At 41.8% G+C, this 21,048-nt stretch overlaps 1 protein-coding gene across 6 annotated transcripts in view; it reads right to left on the bottom strand.

The window, feature by feature from the left end:
- Window positions 1-18,865, bottom strand: part of LOC121868421 — an 82,014-nt gene extending 63,149 nt beyond the window's left edge. For all 6 annotated transcript variants that reach the window (XR_006089397.1, XR_006089398.1, XM_042369043.1 and 3 more), the window contains exons 1-2: window positions 18,631-18,865; window positions 1,844-1,964 (exon numbers count right to left, since the gene is read on the bottom strand). Coding sequence is in view for 4 of the 6 variants with exons in the window: in XM_042369043.1 (XP_042224977.1) it covers window positions 1,844-1,964; window positions 18,631-18,633 (124 nt within the window). In the remaining 2 variants the exon portion in view is untranslated. The remainder of the gene's footprint in view (window positions 1-1,843; window positions 1,965-18,630) is intronic.
- Window positions 18,866-21,048: the final 2,183 nt, after the last annotated feature.

The raw sequence follows: 21,048 nt of genomic DNA, 5'->3' as shown, positions 1-21,048 counted from the left end.
ACTTATCACTGTCTGCCCTCCCTACCTTCGATAACACGTGACAGATAAACTAGATGGATCACCTGAAGATTAGGCACCCTAGCTTACGTCACCTAATTTACCACCAAACTAACCTAACCAAATTTAACCCAATCTAACCTAACCTAACCCTATACTTTACCATTAATATTTAACTATCATCCTCCCTCCTCCCATAGTTTCCCCACACCACCATAATTTCCCCACACCACAATAGTTTCCCACACCAACATAGTTTTCTCACACACCACCATAATTTCCCCACCGTTTCCCACCACCATAATTTTCCCACCACCATGGTTTACTATAGTTTCCCCCCACACCACCATGGTTCCCCCACCACCATAGGTTCCCCACACCTATAGTTCCCCCCAGCCTGCCATAATTTTACCCCCACACACCACCATAGTCTACCCCACACTCGTTTCCCACACCATAATTTCCCCCACACCCCCATAGTTTCCCCACCATAGTTTCCCACACCTGGTTTCCCCCACACACCACCATAGTTTCCCCCCATACCCACCATAATTTCCACACACACCACCATGGTCTTCCCCCATCTTTATAGTTTTCCCCACACCACCACCAATTTTATAGTTTCCCCCACCTGCCCATAGTTTCCCCACACCATAATTTCCCACACACCATAATTCCCCACACCATATGGTTTCCCCACACCTGCATAATTTCCCCACACCACCATAATTTCCCCACACCATATAGTTTCCCCACACCACTGTAGTCTTCCCCATACCCCATAGTTTTTACCTGCATAATTCCCACACCACCACTGGTTCCTGGTTCCCCACACATAATTTTCCCACACACCATAATTTCCCCCACCACCACCTGGTTTTCCCACCACCATAATTTCCCCACACCACATAATTTTCCACACACCACCATAGTTTCCCACCACCATAATTCTTCCCCCCACACACCCTGGGTTTACCTATAATTTCCCCACACCACCATGGGTTCCCCCACACCCCCATGGTTCCCCCACACCACCATGGTTCCCCACACCACCACTCGTTTCCCCACCATAATTTCCCCCACCCCCCCATAGTTCCCCCACACCACCATAGTTTTTCCTCCACATACCACCACCCATTCCCCACACCCCCATAGTTTCCCCACACCACCATAGTTTCCCCACACTACCATAGTTTCCCCCCATAGTTTCCTCCCACAACACTAATATAACATCCAATATGGCGTCAGAATCACACCTAGACTCTACCTGTATCTAATTACCGTCAGCTCCCGACCAGGTGTGTTGATATATAGTGTTGAAAGTTATATAATGTTTTACTGATATAAACAAGATAGTTTTTATATACCATCAAAATATTCTTGTTGGAGTTATGAGATCAGATCACTACAAGGCAATGTGGTGGTGATGGTGGTAATGGTGGTGATGGTGGTAATGGTGGTGATGGTGGTAATGGTGGTTGGTAGAGTTAGTGGTATAGTGGTGTCCTGAGCAAGTGGTGTAGTGAGCTAGTGATGTCCTGAGCTAGTGGTATAGTGAGCTAGTGATGTCTTGGGCTAGTGATGTAGTAAGCTAATGGTATAGCAAGTTAGTGGTATAGTGAGCTAGTAGAGTGCCTAGGTAATGGTATACTGAATTAATGGTATCCTGAGCTAGTTGTATAGTAAGTTAGTGATGCCCTGAACTAGTAGTATACTGAATTAATGGTATCCTGAGCTAGTTGTATAGTAAGTTAGTGATGCCCTGAACTAGTGATGCCATGAACTAGTGATGCCCTGAACTAGTGACACAGATAACTCGACAAGGTTACTAAGGGCACGGCGTTACCTGGGTAGCTGGCGTTGGGTTCTATAGTTAAGGTGCTGGGGCGGTTTTTAATTTCCTCATGCTTCACGTGCTTTCTCTGCTGCCGCACCGCCACGGCAGGCATCGCCCCGATCATCCTCACCTGCCGGGGGAGGACCTGTTAGTAGTGCCTGACCATGATAGGTAGGCAGTAGGAGTATATACATGGGAAGATATTGGTGGATAATAGGGAACAGATGCGGATAGATTGGGATAGAATTGGATACATAAGGATATAGAAATGTGGATAGACATTGAAGTACACAGTGGCTAGTTCATCCATGGAATAAAATAATTGTAAACAGACGATAATAAATAGGAGATAACTAGCCAACACTAGACGGGGTATAAGAGATAAACAGCTCTACTCACCCGTACAGACAGACAGACAGAAGACAGAGCTATGGTTAGTGTGACGGTACTGAGGGCGGGGGATAATTTATATAACATCACCTTATACAACGAGACAATCGATCGTAACATTACACTAGAGGTGACCTTGGCCTTCTCTTGACCTTGACCTTCTCTTGACCTTGACCTTCTCTTGACCTTGACCTTCTCTTGACCTTAAGCTTGACCTTGACCTTCTCTTGACCTTAAGCTTGACCTTGACCTCTTGATCTTAAGCTTGACCTTCACCTCTTGACCTTAAACTTAACCATGACCTTCTCTTGATCTTGACCTCTCGACCTTAAGCTTGACCTTGACCTTAACCTCTTGTCGTTGAACTTTAATCTCTTGTCCTCGAACCTTGACCTCTATACCTCCATCAACTGGACGCTGGAGGACCTGGACACTGGAGGACGACCTGGACACTGGAGGACGACCTGGACGCTGGAGGACCTGGACACTGGAGGACGACCTGGACACTGGAGGACGACCTGGACGCTGGAGGACCTGGACACTGGAGGACGACCTGGACAGTGGAGGACGACCTGGACGGTGGAGGACGACCTGGACACTGGAGGACGACCTGGACAGTGGAGGACGACCTGTATACTTCCTCCACTCACAATTCTCTCAAGAAGCTCAGAGGGAGGCTGGGTGGAGGGTCACTTGAATCTGCATATGTGTGGAAATACAGGAAGAGTTGTGACAGTGGCAAGACGTGGAAGATGGAGGAAGAGAAGGAGGAGGAGGAGGAGGAGATAGAGGAAGAGGAGGAGGAGGAGATAGAGGAAGAGGAGGAGGAGGAGATAGAGGAAGAGGAGGAGGAGGAGGAGGAGGAGGAGGAGGAGGAGGAGGAGGAGGAGGAGGAGGAGGAGGAGGAGGAGGAGATTGGAGGAAGAGGAGAGGAGGAGATAGAGGAAGAGGGGGGGTGGAAGAGGAAGAGAAAGAGGAGGAGGAGGAGGAGGAGGAGGAGGAGGTGAGGAGGAGGAGGAGGAGGAGGAGGAGGAGGAGGAGGAAGAAGAGATAGAGGAAGAGGAATGGTGGGAGTAGTAAGAGTAACGGGTCTCTTTATGTCTCACGAGAAGTGACCTCTAACCAAGAGGATGTCAAGATGTCTCACTGTGAAGAATTATAGCTCTTGTGTTTATTGCTCCGTTGGGTACATAAAAAATTATAGACAGGTTGAGAAAATTGCATTGTTGGGTTCAGGGAAATTATACATAGTGTGTGCTTAACATTACACCTTCGGGTACATTAAGGATTATAGGTTTACTGTCGCCTGGAAGTTATATTACCGGATGTATTAAAAATTATAGAGGATGTCTACCCGAAACCACCATTACCGGACACACACACACACACACACACACACACACACACACAGACACACACACACACACACACACCTTTAGCGTGGGTCATCGTAAAGAGAAATACAATAGGGTGTATATTCCTCATGTGATTCAATAACAATAATGATAACTACTAATTAATTTTATTGGTTACGTTCATCTTGTAGTGAATGACACGGCCAGACAGGTGAACATGGCTAAAGAGGTGAACATGGCCACACAGGTGAGTTGGTTGGTGGTGGACACACGGGTGAACATGGCCAGCTAGGTGAACATGGCCAGACGGGTAAACATGGCCAGCTAGGTGAGGTGACTGGTGTTGTGTGGTCGTTGTCACCAGGTGAACATTGTCCCCTACAAGTGATTCTGCATCATTAATCCTTCCAACAGGTGTTCTGAGTGGCTGTGTTATTGTAAAGCTAGAAGAACATCTGTTATTGAAGAGTTTATAGAACAAACCTACTGGACGATATATTACACGGTACACTGGACGATATATTACACGGTACACTGGACGATATATTACACTGTACACTGGACGATATATTACACAGTACACTGGGCGATATATTACACTGTACACTGGGCGATATATTACACAGTACACTGGACGATATATTACACTGTACACTGGGCGATATATTACACTGTACACTGGGCGATATATTACACTGTACACTCGACGATATATTACGTACACTGGACGATATATTACACTGTACACTGGACGATATATTACACTGTACACTCGACGATATATTACAGTACACTGGGCGATATATTCACCTGCACTCGACGATATATTACACTGTACACTGGACGATATATTACTGTACACTCGACGATATATTACACTGTACACTGGACGATATAATACACTGTACACTGGACGATATATTACGTACACTGGACGATATATTACACTACACTGGGCGATATATTACACTGTACACTGGGCGATATATTACACTGTACACTGGACGATATTACACTGTACACGATATATTACACTGTACCTGGACGATACACTGTACACTGACGATATATTACACTGTACACTGGACGATATATACAGCACTGGACGATATATTACACTGACACTGGACGATATATTACACTGCATGAGATATTACACGTACAGGACGATATATTACACTGTACACTGGGCGATATATTACACTGTACACCGGGACGATATATTATGTACACTGGGCGATATATTACACTGTACACTGGACGATATATTACACTGTACACTGACGCATTATTCCAACACTGGGCGATATATTACACTGTACACTGGGAGATATACGTTACACTGAGAATATTAATAACTGGACGATATATACACGTACACTGGACGATATATTACAGTACATATATTACACTGCACACTGGGCGATATATTACACTGTACACTGGACGATATATTACACTGTACACTGACGATATATTACACTGTACACTGGACGATATATTACAGTACACTGGACGATATATTACAACGGGCGATATATTACACCGTACACTGGACGATATATTACACTGTACACTGGACGATATATTACACTGTACACTGGACGATATATTACAAGTTATATACAGTACTTGACGATATATTACACAGTACACTGGCGATATATTACACTGTACACTGGACGATATATTACACTGTACACTGGACGATATATTACACTTGTACACTGGGCGATATATTACACAGTACACTGGCGATATATTACACTGCACACTGGACGATTATACACTGACAGAGATATATTACACTGTACACTGGACGATATATTACCAGTACACTGGACGATATATTACACTGTACACTGGACGATATATTACACTGTACACTGGACGATATTACACAGTACACTGGGCGATATATTACACTGTACACTGGACGATATATATTACTAATTCACTGACGATATATTACACTATACACTGGGCGATATATTACACAGTACACTGGGCGATATATTACACTGTACACTGACGATATATTACACTGTACACTGGACGATATTTACACAGTACACTGGGCGATATATTACACTTCACACTGACGATATATATACTGTACACTGGGCGATATATTACACTGTACACTGACGATATATTACACTGTACACTGGCGATATTACATCGATACACGGTACACTGGGCGATATTACACTGTACACTGGACGATATATTACACTGTACAGGATATATTCCGTACACTATATAAGACACTGGGCGATATATTACACTGTACACTGGGCGATATATTACACTGTACACTGGGCGATATATTACACTGTACACTGGGCGATATATTACACTGTACACTGGACGATATATTACACTGCATGGGATATATAACGTACACTGGACGATATATTACACTGTACACTGACGATATATTACACTGTACACTGGGCGATATATTACACTGTACACTGGCGATATATTACACTGTACACTGGACGATATATTACACTGTACACTGCGATATATTACACTGTACACTGGACGATATATTACACTGTACAGTAAGTGGCGATATATTACACTGTACACTGACGATATTTACACTGTACACTGACGATATATTACACTGTACACTGGGCGATATATTACACTGTACACTGGACGATATATTACACTGTACACTCGACGATATATTACACTGTACACTGGGCGATATTACACTGTACACTGGGCGATATTACACCTACACTGGACGATATATTACACTGTACACTGGACGATATATTACACTGTACACTGGACGATATATTACACTGTACACTGGACGATATATTACACTGTACACTGGACGATATATTACACTGTACACTGGGCGATATACAATGTACACTGGACGATATATTACACTGTTGGACGACTACACTGTACAGTGTGCGATATATTACACTGTACACTGGACGAAATATACTGTACACTAGGCGATATATTACACATGTACAATGGACGATATATTACACTGTACACTGGACGAAATACACTGCATACACGGGACGATATATTACACTGTACACTGGACGATATACAATGTACACTGGACGATATATTACACTGTACACTGGACGAAATACACTGTACACTGGACGATATATTACACTGTACACTGGACGATATATTACACTGTACACTGGTCGAAATACACTGTACACTGGGCGATATATTACACTGTACAGAAATACACTGTACACGGGACGATATATTACACTGTACATGGACGATATATTACACTGCACACTTGACGATATATTACACTGTACACTGGTCGAACAGCACGCTGGACGATATATTACACTGTACACTGGTCGAAATACTGCATACATATTACCTGTACACTGGTCGAAATACACTGTACACTGACGATATATTCACTGTACACTGGTCGAAATACACTGTACACTGGACGTTATATTACACTGTACACTGGTCGAAATACACTGTACACTGGACGATATATTACACATGTACTCGACATTACACAGTACACTGGGCGATATATTACACTGTACACTGGGCGATATATTACACTATACACTGGACGATATATTACACTGTACACTGGATATATTACACTGTACACTGGACGATATATTACACTGTACACTGGACGATATATTACACTGTACACTGGACGATATATTACACTGTACACTGGGCGATATACAATGTACACTGGACGATATTACACTGTATACTGGACGAAATACTCTGTACAGTGTACGATATATTACACTGTACACTGGACGAAATATACTGTACACTAGGCGATATATTACACTGTATAATGGACGATATACACTGTACACTGGACGAAATACACTGTACACGGGACGATATATTACACTGTACACTGGACGATATACAATGTACACTGGACGATATATTACACTGTACTGGACGAAATACACTGTACACTGGACGATATATTACACTGTACATGGACGATATATTACACTGTACACTGGTGAAAATACACTGTACACTGGGCGATATATTACATACACTGGACGAAATACACTGTACAGGACGATATACACACACACTGGACGATATATTACACTGCACACTTGACGATATATTACACTGTACACTGGTCGAAATACACTGTACGCTGGACGATATATTACACTGTACTGGTCGAAAATACACTGCACACTGGACCATATATTACGGCACACTGGTCGAAATACACTGTCCTGGACGATATATTACACTGTACACTGGTCGAAATACACTGTACACTGGACGTTATATTACACTGTACACTGGTCGAAATACACTGTACATTGGACGATATATTACACTGTACACTGGTCATATAATATATTACACGCGTAAATTCACTGTACACTGGACGTTATATTACACTGTACACTGGTCGAAATACTGTACACTGGACGATATATTACTGTACACTGGTCGAAATACACTGTACATTGGACGTTATATTACACTGTACACTGGTCGAAATCACTGTACTGGACGATATATTACACTGCACTGGTCGAAATACACTGGACGATATATTACACTGTACACTGTTCTAAATTCACTGTACACTGGACGTTATATTACTGTACACTGGTCGAAATACACTGGACGATATATTACACTGTACACTGGCCGAAATACACTGTCACATTGGACGTTATATTACACTGTACACTGGTCAAATACACTGGACGATATATTACACTGTACACTGTGAAATACATGCATTGGACGTTATATTACACTGTACACTGGTCGAAATACACTGTACATTGGACGTTATATTACACTGTACACTGGTCGAAATACACTGTACACTGGACGTTATATTACACTGTACACTGGTCGAAATACACTGGACGATATATTACACTGTACACTGTTCTAAATTCACTGTACACTGGACGTTATATTACACTGTACACTGGTCGAAATACACTGTACACTGGACGATATATTACACTGTATACTGGTCGAAATACACTGTACACTGGAAGATATATTACACTGTACACTGGTCGAAATACACTGTACACTGGACGATATATTACACTGTACACTGGACGATATATTACACTGTACACTGGTCGAAATACACTGTACACTGGAAGATATATTACACTGTACACTGGACGATATATTACACATACACTGGACGATGTACACTGTACACTGGGCGATATATTACACTGTACACTGGACGATATATTACACTGTACACAGGACGAAATACACTGTACACTGGGCGATATATTACACTGTACACTGGACGATATACAGTGTACTCTGTACAGATTATATTACACTGTACACTGGTCGAAATACACTGTACACTGGACGAAATATTGAATTGAAACAGAATTGAATTGAATTGAAACAGTTTATTTAGCCAGAAAAACACAGATACAGAGTGGATAATAATAACAATATTAACATGGCTGAGCCAGTTGAGAACCTGAGCTCTCTTTGAGGTTACCTGATATATACTATACATTTATCTCAAGGAAGTATTATGTAACATTTAGTATCATCTGGAATAGTACAATAGCATGGTAGTAATAAGTACATCTCATAGTGTTACCACGGTTATCACTTCAATATTTATTATTTATTATATTATTTTTATTTTTTATTTTTTTATTTTTTTATTATTATTATTTTGTTTATTTATTTTATTCATATATACATATATATGCAAATAAATCACTGTAGGTGCGCGTGATCTAGGTATATGTTGATAACCACAAGGAAAAAACAGAAGTTCAAGCCTTTCGTGTAATTTACATCTTCAGGGAGTGAGTACAGACTGTACTTGCTCACCAGCTGTAAATTATATATATATATATATATATATATATATATATATATATATATATATATATATATATATATATACAAACATATATACACATATACATATAAATTAGATTGGAATTTAAAACATAAGTATAATGGAGAGCAGTACAACCTGGGTTGTACAGTAATAAGGTTGAACAAGGACAGAGCTTTCAGGATTATGTCTAGTTGGCAATTATGTTTATTGCAATGGTAATTACTTATTTATTTATGATAATTTCCGATAAAACGGTTTGATGGTACAATAAAGCAGGTACTGTAAATATAGTAAGTGTTACAAGTATTAATACTTCGACAATAGATTATTTTTTAGAGATGAGTTAAAGGAAGGGCGTAGTCTTTGGTCGGATGTGTGGGGTAAGTTGTTCCACCTTCACACCATGATATTTTATGGAGGTCTGGGACTGAGAGGAGCTCATGGGGGTGGTCTTAGTAGCTCCTGGTGCCTTAAGTTATATCTCTGATTATTCCAGAACTGGAAGTAATTATTGTCAAGCAAGTGATTGATAGATTTGTAAACAAAGAGGGCACAGCAGTAAGTGTTAATATCCTCGAATTTTAAAAATTTCAATATAGCAAATTTTTTCGTTTGTGATCTGTTTTTTTCAAGTGAGTCATTGTCCTACAACTCTCTTTTGTGCAGTAACCAGAGATTGTGTTTTTAACAGGCCAGAGGCCCCCCATAGTGTGTGACTGTGTCAGGTGTTGGTAAACAAGATCATGATAGATTTCTTTCTCATTGCTGTGAGAGTGACTGTCGAGTGTGATACATGATACCGCACTGTTTATTGATTTTACTGTGAAGGCTTGTAGGTGGTTTCTCAGTTAAGTTTCTCATCAACAATAACTCTGAGAATTTAGCATTTTGTTCGCATTTGAAATATATTACCAAGGTACAGGGGTTCAAGTCTAGAGGTAAGTTTTTCTTCTGTGAAAGATCGTGTAGTGGGTTTTCTCAAGGTTTAAGGTCAGTTTATTACATGTGCAAGGTCCCGACTTTAGTTAATTCAGTGTTCATAGTTCTCATCAAGGAATGGATCTGAGTTGCTGGCATAGAGATTACTATCATCTGCAAATAAGTTGTATTTTATGAGTGAGCTGGCGTGGACTATGTCGTTTATGTACAACAAAAACAGTACTGGACCGAGAATTGAACTTTGGGGGACTCCTTACAAGATTGGCGAGGAGTCAGATTGGTGGTTATTATAACAGACATACTGCGTCCTGCTGGACAGATATGAGGTAAACCAATTGTGGGACAGGCCCCTAACGCCATAATCTTCAAGCTTTGAAAGGAGGATGGTATATTACACTCTACACTGGACGATATATTACACTGTACACTGGACGAAATACACTGTACACTGGACGAAATACACAGTACACTGGGCGATATATTACACTGTACACTGGACGATATATTACACTGTACACTGGTCGATATATTACACTGTACACTGGACGATATACACTACACTGGACGAAATACACTGTACACTGGACGAAATACACTGTACATTGGACGATATAACACTGTACACTGGACGATATATTACACTGTACACTGGACGAAATACACTGTACACTGGACGAAATACACAGTACACTGGGCGATAATACACTGTACACTGGACGATATATTACACTGTACACTGGTCGATATATTACACTATACACTGGACGATATATTACACTGTACACTGGTCGAAATACACTGTACACTGGACGTTATATTACACTGTACACTGGTCGAAATACACTGCACACTGGACGAAATACATTGTACACTGGACGATATATTACACTGTACACTGGACGAAATACACTGTACACTGGGCGATATATTACACTGTACACTGGACGAAATACACTGTACACTGGACGTTATATTACACTGTACACTGGACGAAATACACTGTGCACTGGACGATATATTACACTGTACACTGGACGATATATTACACTGTACACTGGTCGAAATACACTGTACACTGGTCGAAATACACTGTACACTGGACATTATATTACACTGTACACTGGTCGAAGTACACTATACATTGGACTATATATTACAGTGTACACTGGACGAAATACACTGTACGATATATTACACTGTACACTGGACGAAATACACTGTACGATATATTACACTGTACACTAGACGAAATACACTGTACACCGGACGATATATTACACTGTACACTGGACGATATACACTGAACATTGGACGATATATTACACTGTACACTGGACGAGATACACTGTACACTGAACGGGATACACTGTACACTGCTCGATATATTACACTGTACACTGCTTCTTATATTACACTGTACACTAGACGATGTACTACACTGTACGCTGCTCGATAAATTACACTGTACACTGGACGATGTACTACACTGTACGCTGCTCGATATATTACACTGTACACTGGACGATGTACTACACTGTACACTGCTCCATATATTACACTGTACACTGCTCCATATATTACACTGTACACTGCTCCATATATTACACTGTACACTGGACGATGTACTACACTGTACACTGTTCGATATATTACACTGTACACTGTTCGATATATTACACTGTACACTGCTCCATATATTACACTATACACTGGACGATGTACTACACTGTACACTGTTCGATATATTACACTGTACACTGTTCGATATATTACACTGTACACTGCTCCATATATTACTCTGTACACTGGACGATGTACTACACTGTACACTGCTCCATATATTACACTTTACACTGTACACTGGACGATGTACTACACTGTACATGTCCATATATTACACTGTACACTGGACGATCACTGCATGCTCCATATATTACACTGTACACTGGACGATGTACTACACTGTACACTGCTCCATATATTACACTGTACACTGGACGATGTACTACACTGTACACTGCTCCATATATTGCACTGTACACTGGACGATGTACTACACTGTACACTGCTCCATATACACTGTACACTGGACGATGTACTACTGTACACTGCTCCATATATTACACTGTACACTGAACGATGTACTACACTGTAAACCACTGGCGTGTACTACATGTACACTGCTCCATATATTACACTGTACACTGGACGATGTACTACACTGTACACTGCTCCATATATTACACTGTACACTGGACGTGCTACACTGTACACTGGGCGATGTACTACACTGTACTCTACTCCATATATTACACTGTACACTGGACGATGTACTACACTGTACACTGCTCCATATATTACACTGTACACTGGACGATGTACTACACTGTACACTGCTCCATATATTACACTGTACACTGGACGATGTACTACACACTCCTCATATATTACACTGTACACTGGACGATGTACTACACTGACACTGGCGATGTACTACACTGTACACTGCTCCATATATTTACATCTGGACGATGTACTACACTGTACACTGCTCCATATATTACACTGTACACTGGCGATGTACTACACTGTACACTGCTCCATATATTACACTGTACACTGGACGATGTACTACACTGTACAGGCGATGTACTACACTGTACACTGGACGATGTACTACACTGTACACTGCTCCATATATTACACTGTACACTGGACGATGTACTACACTGCCTGCTCCATATATTACACTGTACACTGGACGATGTACTACACTGTACACTGGGCGATGTACTACACTGTACACTGCTCCATATATTACACTGTACACTGGACGATGTACTACACTGTACACTGCTCCATATATTACACTGTACACTGGACGATGTACTACACTGTACACTGGCATGTTACACTGACCTCCATATATTTACACTGTACACTGGACGATGTACTACACTGTACACTGCTCCATATATTACACTGTACACTGACGATGTACTACACTACACTACTCCATATATTACACTTACACTGGACGATGTACTACACTGTACACTGCTCCATATATTACACTGTACACTGGACGATGTACTACACTGTACACTGCTCCATATATTACACTGTACACTTGGCGATGTACTACACTGTACACTGCTCCATATACACTGTACACTGGCGTATACACTGCACTGCTCCATATATTACACTGTACACTGGACGATGTACTACACTGTACACTGCTCCATATATTACACTGTACACTGGACGATGTACTACACTGTACACTGCTCCATATATTACACTGTACACTGGACGATGTACTACACTGTACACTGCTCCATATATTACACGCACTGGACGATGTACTACACTGTACCCTGCTCCATATATTACACTGTACACTGGGCGATGTACTACATACACTGCTCCATATATTACACTGTACACTGGACGATGTACTACACTGTACACTGCTCCATATATTACACTGTACACTGGACGATGTACTACACTGTACACTGCTCCATATATTACACTGCACACTGGACGATGTACCACACTGTACACTGCTCCATATATTACACTGTACACTGGACGATGTACTACACTGTACACTGCCCATATATTACACTGTACACTGGCGATGTACCACTGTACACTGCTCCATATATTACACTGTACACTGACGATGTACTACACTGTACACCATAATTGTACATGACGATGCACACTGTACACTGCTCCATATATTACACTGTACACTGGAGCGATGTACTACACTGTACACTGCTCCATATATTACACTGTACACTGGACGATGTACTACACTGTACACTGCTCCATATATTACACTGTACACTGGACGATGTACTACACTGTACACTGCTCCATATATTACACTGTACACTGGACGATGTACTACACTGTACACTGCTCCATATATTACACTGTACACTGGACGATGTACTACACTGTGCACTGCTCCATATATTACACTGTACACTGGGCAATGTACTACAATGTACAAGTAAAATACACTCTTAGGAAACCTCACTATTGTGGACTATTATAAAGGCCACAACAACAACAATAACCACAACAATACCAATAACAACGACAATAACAAATAAATAACAAGAAGAACAACAAATAATAACAACAACAACAACAATAACAACAAACAATAACCACAACAAAAAATAACAAATAATAACAACAACAACAACAACAACAACAGCAATAACAAACAAATAATAATAAACAAATAATAACAACAACAACAACAACAACAAATCAATCAACAAACAATAACAACAACAATAACAAACAAATAAACAATAACAAATACAACAACAACAACAACAACAACAAATAAATAACAACAACAATAACAACAACAACAACAATAATAAATAAATAATAACAAATAATAACAACAACAACAATAACAACAACAACAACAACAACAACAACAACAACAACAAAACAACAATAACAACAACAACAACAAATAACAATAACAACAATAACAGCAACAACAATAATAGCAAATAAATAACTACAAAATAAAAAATAACAAATAACAACAATACCACAACCACTCAACAACAATAATGAAACCAAATAAATAAATAACAATAAATAAAATAATAACAACAATAACCAAATAAAAATAAACAACAATAACAACAACAACAACAACAATAACAACAACAAAAATAAATAAATAATAAATAAACAAAAACAATAACAACAACAACAACAACAACAACAATGACACCAACAACAACAATAACAACAACAATAACAACAATAACCACAACAAAAAATAACAGCAATAACAACAACAACAACAACAATAATACAACAGCAACAACAATAGCAACAACAACAATAACAACAACAACAACAAACAACAACAATAGACACCAACAACAACAATAACAACAATAACAACAATAACCACAACAAAATAACAGCATAACAACAACAACAACAACAACACAACAACAATAACAGCAACAACAATAGCAAATAAACAATAACCAAACAACAAAAAATAACAACACCACAACAATACCACCACCACCAACAACAACAATGACACCAACAACAACAATAACAACAACAATAACAAATAACCACACAACAAAAAAAATAAACAACAATAACAACAACAAACAACAATAACAACAACAATAACAACAACAATAACAGCAACAACAACAATAATAATCAACAACAACAATAACAACAATAACAACAACAACAATAACAGCAACAACAACAATAACACCAACAACAACAACAACAATATCACCACCACCACCAACAACAACATCACCTCCACCACCAACAACAATAACAACAACAATATCACCACCACCACCAACAACAACAACAACAACAACAACAATATCACCACCACCACCAACAACAATAACAACAACAACAACAATATCACCACCACCACCAACAACAACAACAACACCAACAACAATAACACCAACAACAACAATAACACCAACAACAACACTACCACCACCAACAACAACAACAACAACAAAATACCAACAACCATCTTTATTCATCATGACGTCATCATTGTCATCATGGGAGTGAGTGTCGGGCACCTGAGGTCATCATTTATCACGTAACAATGTCGGGTTGATTGTCGGGCGGGTGGGAAGGAAGGAGAGGGAGGGGGGAAGGAAGGAAGGAGAGAGGGAGGAGGGAGGGAGGGAGGGAGGGAGGAGGGAGGGAGGAGGGAGGGAGGAGGAGGAGGGAAGAAGGAAGGAAGGAAGGGATGGAGGAAGGAGAGCAGAATATAGAGAGGACACCTCTCCCCCCTCTCTCTCTCCCAGCTCTCTTCCTCTCTCCATCTCTCCCCCTCGCTCCTCCCCCCAGCCACCACCACGCAGACGCAGCCTCTCACCAATACCACAGACGTACAGCACAGAGAAGCATCATTCATCTCTCGTATGTTGGGCTACAATCCGCATTACCTATCGACGAACGCCTCAACCCGGGGACACATCAAACACCAAATTTATTTTCACATAAAGATGGAAAAAAAAATATTCGAAAAATTTAAAAACCTTTCGAAAAAAAAATAAAATTCACGCGTAAAAAATACGAAAATAAAATACACGTGAAAATAAACTAAAAAAAAATAAATAAATAAAAATCATTCGAACAATAGGAAAAAAAATCACCCAATACAAAATAAAACAAATAAAATAATACTAAAAATAATCACTGAAGAAAATATTTACAAAAAAAATCGAGAAAAAATCTAAAAAAAATAAAAAATAAAATAAAAATATAAAAAACATCTAAATAAAAATAAAAATCACTTTACAAATGGACTTAAATACTACCTTAAAGTTATAGTGAGTAAAAATAGTGAGTTAGTACACAAATAGAGCTAAATCAGAGCTAAAAATACTCCCGGCTGTATGGGCACATCTCAAAAGGTCAAAATGTCAGTAAAAAAATCACTTGAAAAATAATTGATGTTTGGGAAGCTACTGTGTGTGTGTGTGTGTGTGTGTGTGTGTGTGTGTGTGTGGTGGAAGAGGCAGAGAAGACAGGAGTTAGGTGATCGTTGTTGGAGAAGGAAGGAAGGAAGGAAGAAGGAAGGAAGGAAGAAGGATAGATAAAAGGAGGTGAAACAACAGAAGAAATAATAATGATAAATAAATGATGAAATCGGAAATGACGATGAAAAACAATGAGAGAGAGAGAGAGAGAGAGAGAGAGAGAGAGAGAGAGAGAGAGAGAGAGAGAGAGAGAGAGAGAGAGAGAGAGAGATATTGACAAGCTGGGTTGGTCACATTAGCTATGGAAATGAAGGGACTTTGGGAAGAGTGATGGGACCGGGAGGACGGAGGGGAGGGCAGGGGGGGATGGGGAGGACAGGTATCCGATTGACAGGTGAGAGACGGGGAGAGGAAGAGGCAACATGAGAGGGGAGGGGGGGGAGGTGTAGAGGGTATTGGAGAGAGGAGAGAGAGGGGAGGGGAGGAGAGGAGAGGAAGAGGAAAGAGAGGGAAGGAGAGGAGAAGAGGGGGAAGAGGAAGAGAGGGGAGGGAGAGGAGAGAGAGGGGAGAGAGTAGGGTGAGAGTAGGGGGTATCATAGGAGAGAGAGAGGGAGAGAGAGGAGAGGGAGGAGGGAAGAGGAAAGAGAGGGAAGAGAAGATGGGAAGAGAAAGAGAGGGAGGAGAGGGGGAGAGGAGGAGGAGAGAGAGGGAGGGGTAGAGGGGGAGAGGGAAGAGGGTGAAAGGGGGAGGTGAGAGTAGGGAGAATATCATGAGAGGGGAGAGAGGAGAATGGGGGAGAAAGAGAAGGGGGGAAATGGGTAAATAGGGTGTGGTACAGTAGAAGAGTGGGGTGGGGTGGGGGAAGTGGGGGAGAGAGGGGTGGAGGGATGACAGGGAGACGGGAGAGAGAGAAGGGGGGGTGACAGGTAGGTAGGGTAGGGAGGGCTTCAGAGACAGGAAGGAGACGGGTTGAGTGATGGAGGGAGGTGATGGGAGGAGGGAGGGAGGGAGGTGATGGAAGGGAGGTGGTGGGGGATGGATGGAGTGATGGGAGGGAGGTGATGGGAGGGAGGTGGGGAGGGAGGGATGGGAGGGAGGTGAGGGGAGGGGATGGTGATGGGAGGTGATTGGAGGAGGTGATGGGAGGGAGGTGATGGGAGGAGGTGATGGGCGGGAGATGATGGGAGGGAGGGGATGGGAGGGAGATGATGGAGGGAGGATGGGAGGGAGGGAGATGATGGGAGGGAGGTGGATGGAGGGAGGTGATGGGAGGGAGGTGATGGGAGGGAGACATGAGGGAGGGAGGTGATGGGAGGGATGAGGAGGAGATGATGGGAGGGAGGTGATGGGAGGGAGGTGGTGGGAGGAGGTGGCGGGAGATGATGGGAGGGAGGTGAGAGGTTCAGGTAGAAATGTGGGAAAGAGAGAGAGGGGTGGAGGGAAGGATGGGAGGGAGGGGGAAGGAGGAAGGGGGACGCTGAGGAGGGTAAACTTGAAAGGAGAGTGAAAGGAGGGGGGCCGGAGGGGGGGGTGGATGGGCTGGCAGCACAGCATGAGCAGGCTGGGAGGATGGCGAGGTGCGCGCACACAGACTCAGACACACACAACCACTTGTCCTAAGTAGGAGAAATGCCACACACACACACCACACCAAGCTGGGCGAAGCGGCTGAATATTTACCATGTTGGCAGTGTGTTCCTAGAGTCAGGCAAGCCGGTCTTGAGGGCCGCTGGGGCGGACAGGAGCTGAAGAATCAAGGGAGGTGCGTGGTGAGGGGCGGACTGCAGAAGCGGAGAGCGACCAGGGGGAAGACTTGCCCGGCCCGGGAGAAGCGACGGCGGCAGCGAGGACCTCTGGCTGGTGGTGGTGAGGGTGACGGAGGTGTGGGGGGATCCTGTGGGGGGACGCTCAGGGGCCAGAGACGGGGGGGAGGGGGTAAGGGGGAGAGGTAGGAGGAGAGGAGAGGTGGAGGGAGAGGAGAGAGCGAGAGAGAGGAGGCCGGGGCGCTGCCAGAGGAACCGGGCTGGAGTGCCATACGGACACTGCAGCACATACACACACCAACAGGAGAAAACCCCTTCTCTCCTCCTGCTAACACCAACCCTCCGTCCTGCTGACGTGGGAGAGGAGGGAGGAGGTAAGTGGCACTGGGTGAGGGAGGAGACGAGGCGCCATACATCCACCACCACCACCAGCAGAGAACCTTTTCCCCGCTCCTCCTAACTTGAACCTTCCATCCTGCTGACCTGGTTGTCATGCGCGCCCTCACACTACACCATACACCTCCTCACATGTACACACTGACTCCCTCATCGCCCGAGGAACACACCGCCGCTGGAAGAAGGAACTCCCTCACACCCGCTACTAAAACCCTGCCATTGATTTTTGGTGTGGGCAGCCGGGCAAGTCCTCTCATACGCTGGAATTTAAAGGGAATAGAGTATACAGCTGTTAGGTGGGCCGGAGAGGGGGTATGGGTGAGCCCGAGGGGGTGTGGGTGGGCGAGGGGGGGGGGGTGGGTGAGCCCGGGGAGAGAATACACTCACCCGTACTCCCTATTGACCTTGCTGTCAATGAGTGGTGTAATTTACCCAGTCTTGTAAGTCAATAACTAATTATACAGTAATTATAAACAAATAATAATAAACAACAATAATAAGACTAAAAATAACAACAATAACACTAACAATAACAACAATAACACTAACACTAACAATAACAACACACCGTATCTGTCATCACTCGCCACAATCGTCTCCACAATGTGTCCACCATAATAAAACTCACCAACACAAAAAAATAAATAAAATAAAATTGACTTCTCTTTATTTATTTACCCCGAGACGTTAAGAATTTATGAATATACTTTAGCTATCGTAGCCAGAAGGTGAGTATTGTATTTATGGTGTTTGGATATTGTTTTATACTATGATATTGTAGTTGTATTTGCAAGGTTGGGTATTGTAGTAGATTCATGTGATACGATATTCTGAGTGTTACAATAGTTAACTTTCACAATACAGGGTACTTAATTATTACGATAGCCCACATAGGTATAACGATAGCTGAATATTACGCTAGTTATATTATATACCTCCAATACAGGTACATAACACCAAACTACCAAACATACTTAATAAAAACAAAAGATGAACTATATAACCAGAAATTAAGATACGTGAACAAAAATATACACATTAGCAGAAGAATCTTAGTTCCAGTTTATTTTACGAGCAATGAACAACTTCCCAGGGCGTGACCATATACAGTACATTCGACTGACCAACGCAAGCACGTAAACCCGCTACCAGGGAGCTACTGTGTGTGGTAGTCACTCGTGGTCCGCTGGTTTATGACGGCTAAGGGTGGCAATAGGTACAAAAATACGTATGTTGTAGTCCATGTGGGTTGATCTCGTCATAATATATACGGTATATAAATGATTAATATAAAGAAATTGGCCGAAAGTAATATACAAAAATATCTGAAAGTAAAAAAAAAATGGCTGAAAAGTAACAAAAATATCTGAAAGTAACAAAAAATGGCTGAAAAGTAAAAAAATAAGGCTGAAAAGTAAAAAAAAATGGCTATAAGTAACAAATAATGGCTAAAAGTAACAAAAAATGGCTGAAAGTAATAAAAATAGCTAAAAGTAACAATTAATGGCTTAAAGTAAAAAAAAAAAAAGAATCTAACACAGGCAATCGTGTAAACATTTAGAGCAGAATTAATGTTTAAGCCAAAAATCTCTTCGGGGTGTCTCTAGGGAGGGGGAGGAGGAAGGGAGGGAGGGAGAGAGAGTTTGTTGTGGTAGTGAGTGCATTGTACCCTCTTCTTGGCGTCTGTCTGCCTGTCTATCTGTCTGTCTGTCTGTCTGTCTATCTTTCTCTCTATCTGTCTGTCTGTCTGTCTGTCTGTCTATCTTTCTCTGTCTGTCTGTCTCTTTCTGTCTATCTTTCTCTGTCTATCTTTCTGTCTTTGTCTGTCTGTCTGTCTGTCTATCTGTCTGTCCATCTGTCTGTCTGTCTGTCCTGTTGGTCCTCGCCACACTGACTCAATAGGTTGTCTTGTAATTTTTTCCCTGATACTGTGGTATTT

The sequence above is a fragment of the Homarus americanus genome, unplaced genomic scaffold (genome assembly GCF_018991925.1).
Source record: "Homarus americanus isolate GMGI-L3 unplaced genomic scaffold, GMGI_Hamer_2.0 scaffold19318, whole genome shotgun sequence".
NCBI lineage: Eukaryota > Metazoa > Arthropoda > Malacostraca > Decapoda > Nephropidae > Homarus > Homarus americanus.
Note: the sequence above shows the minus strand (reverse complement) of the source record. Positions and strands in the feature narration are given on the sequence as shown.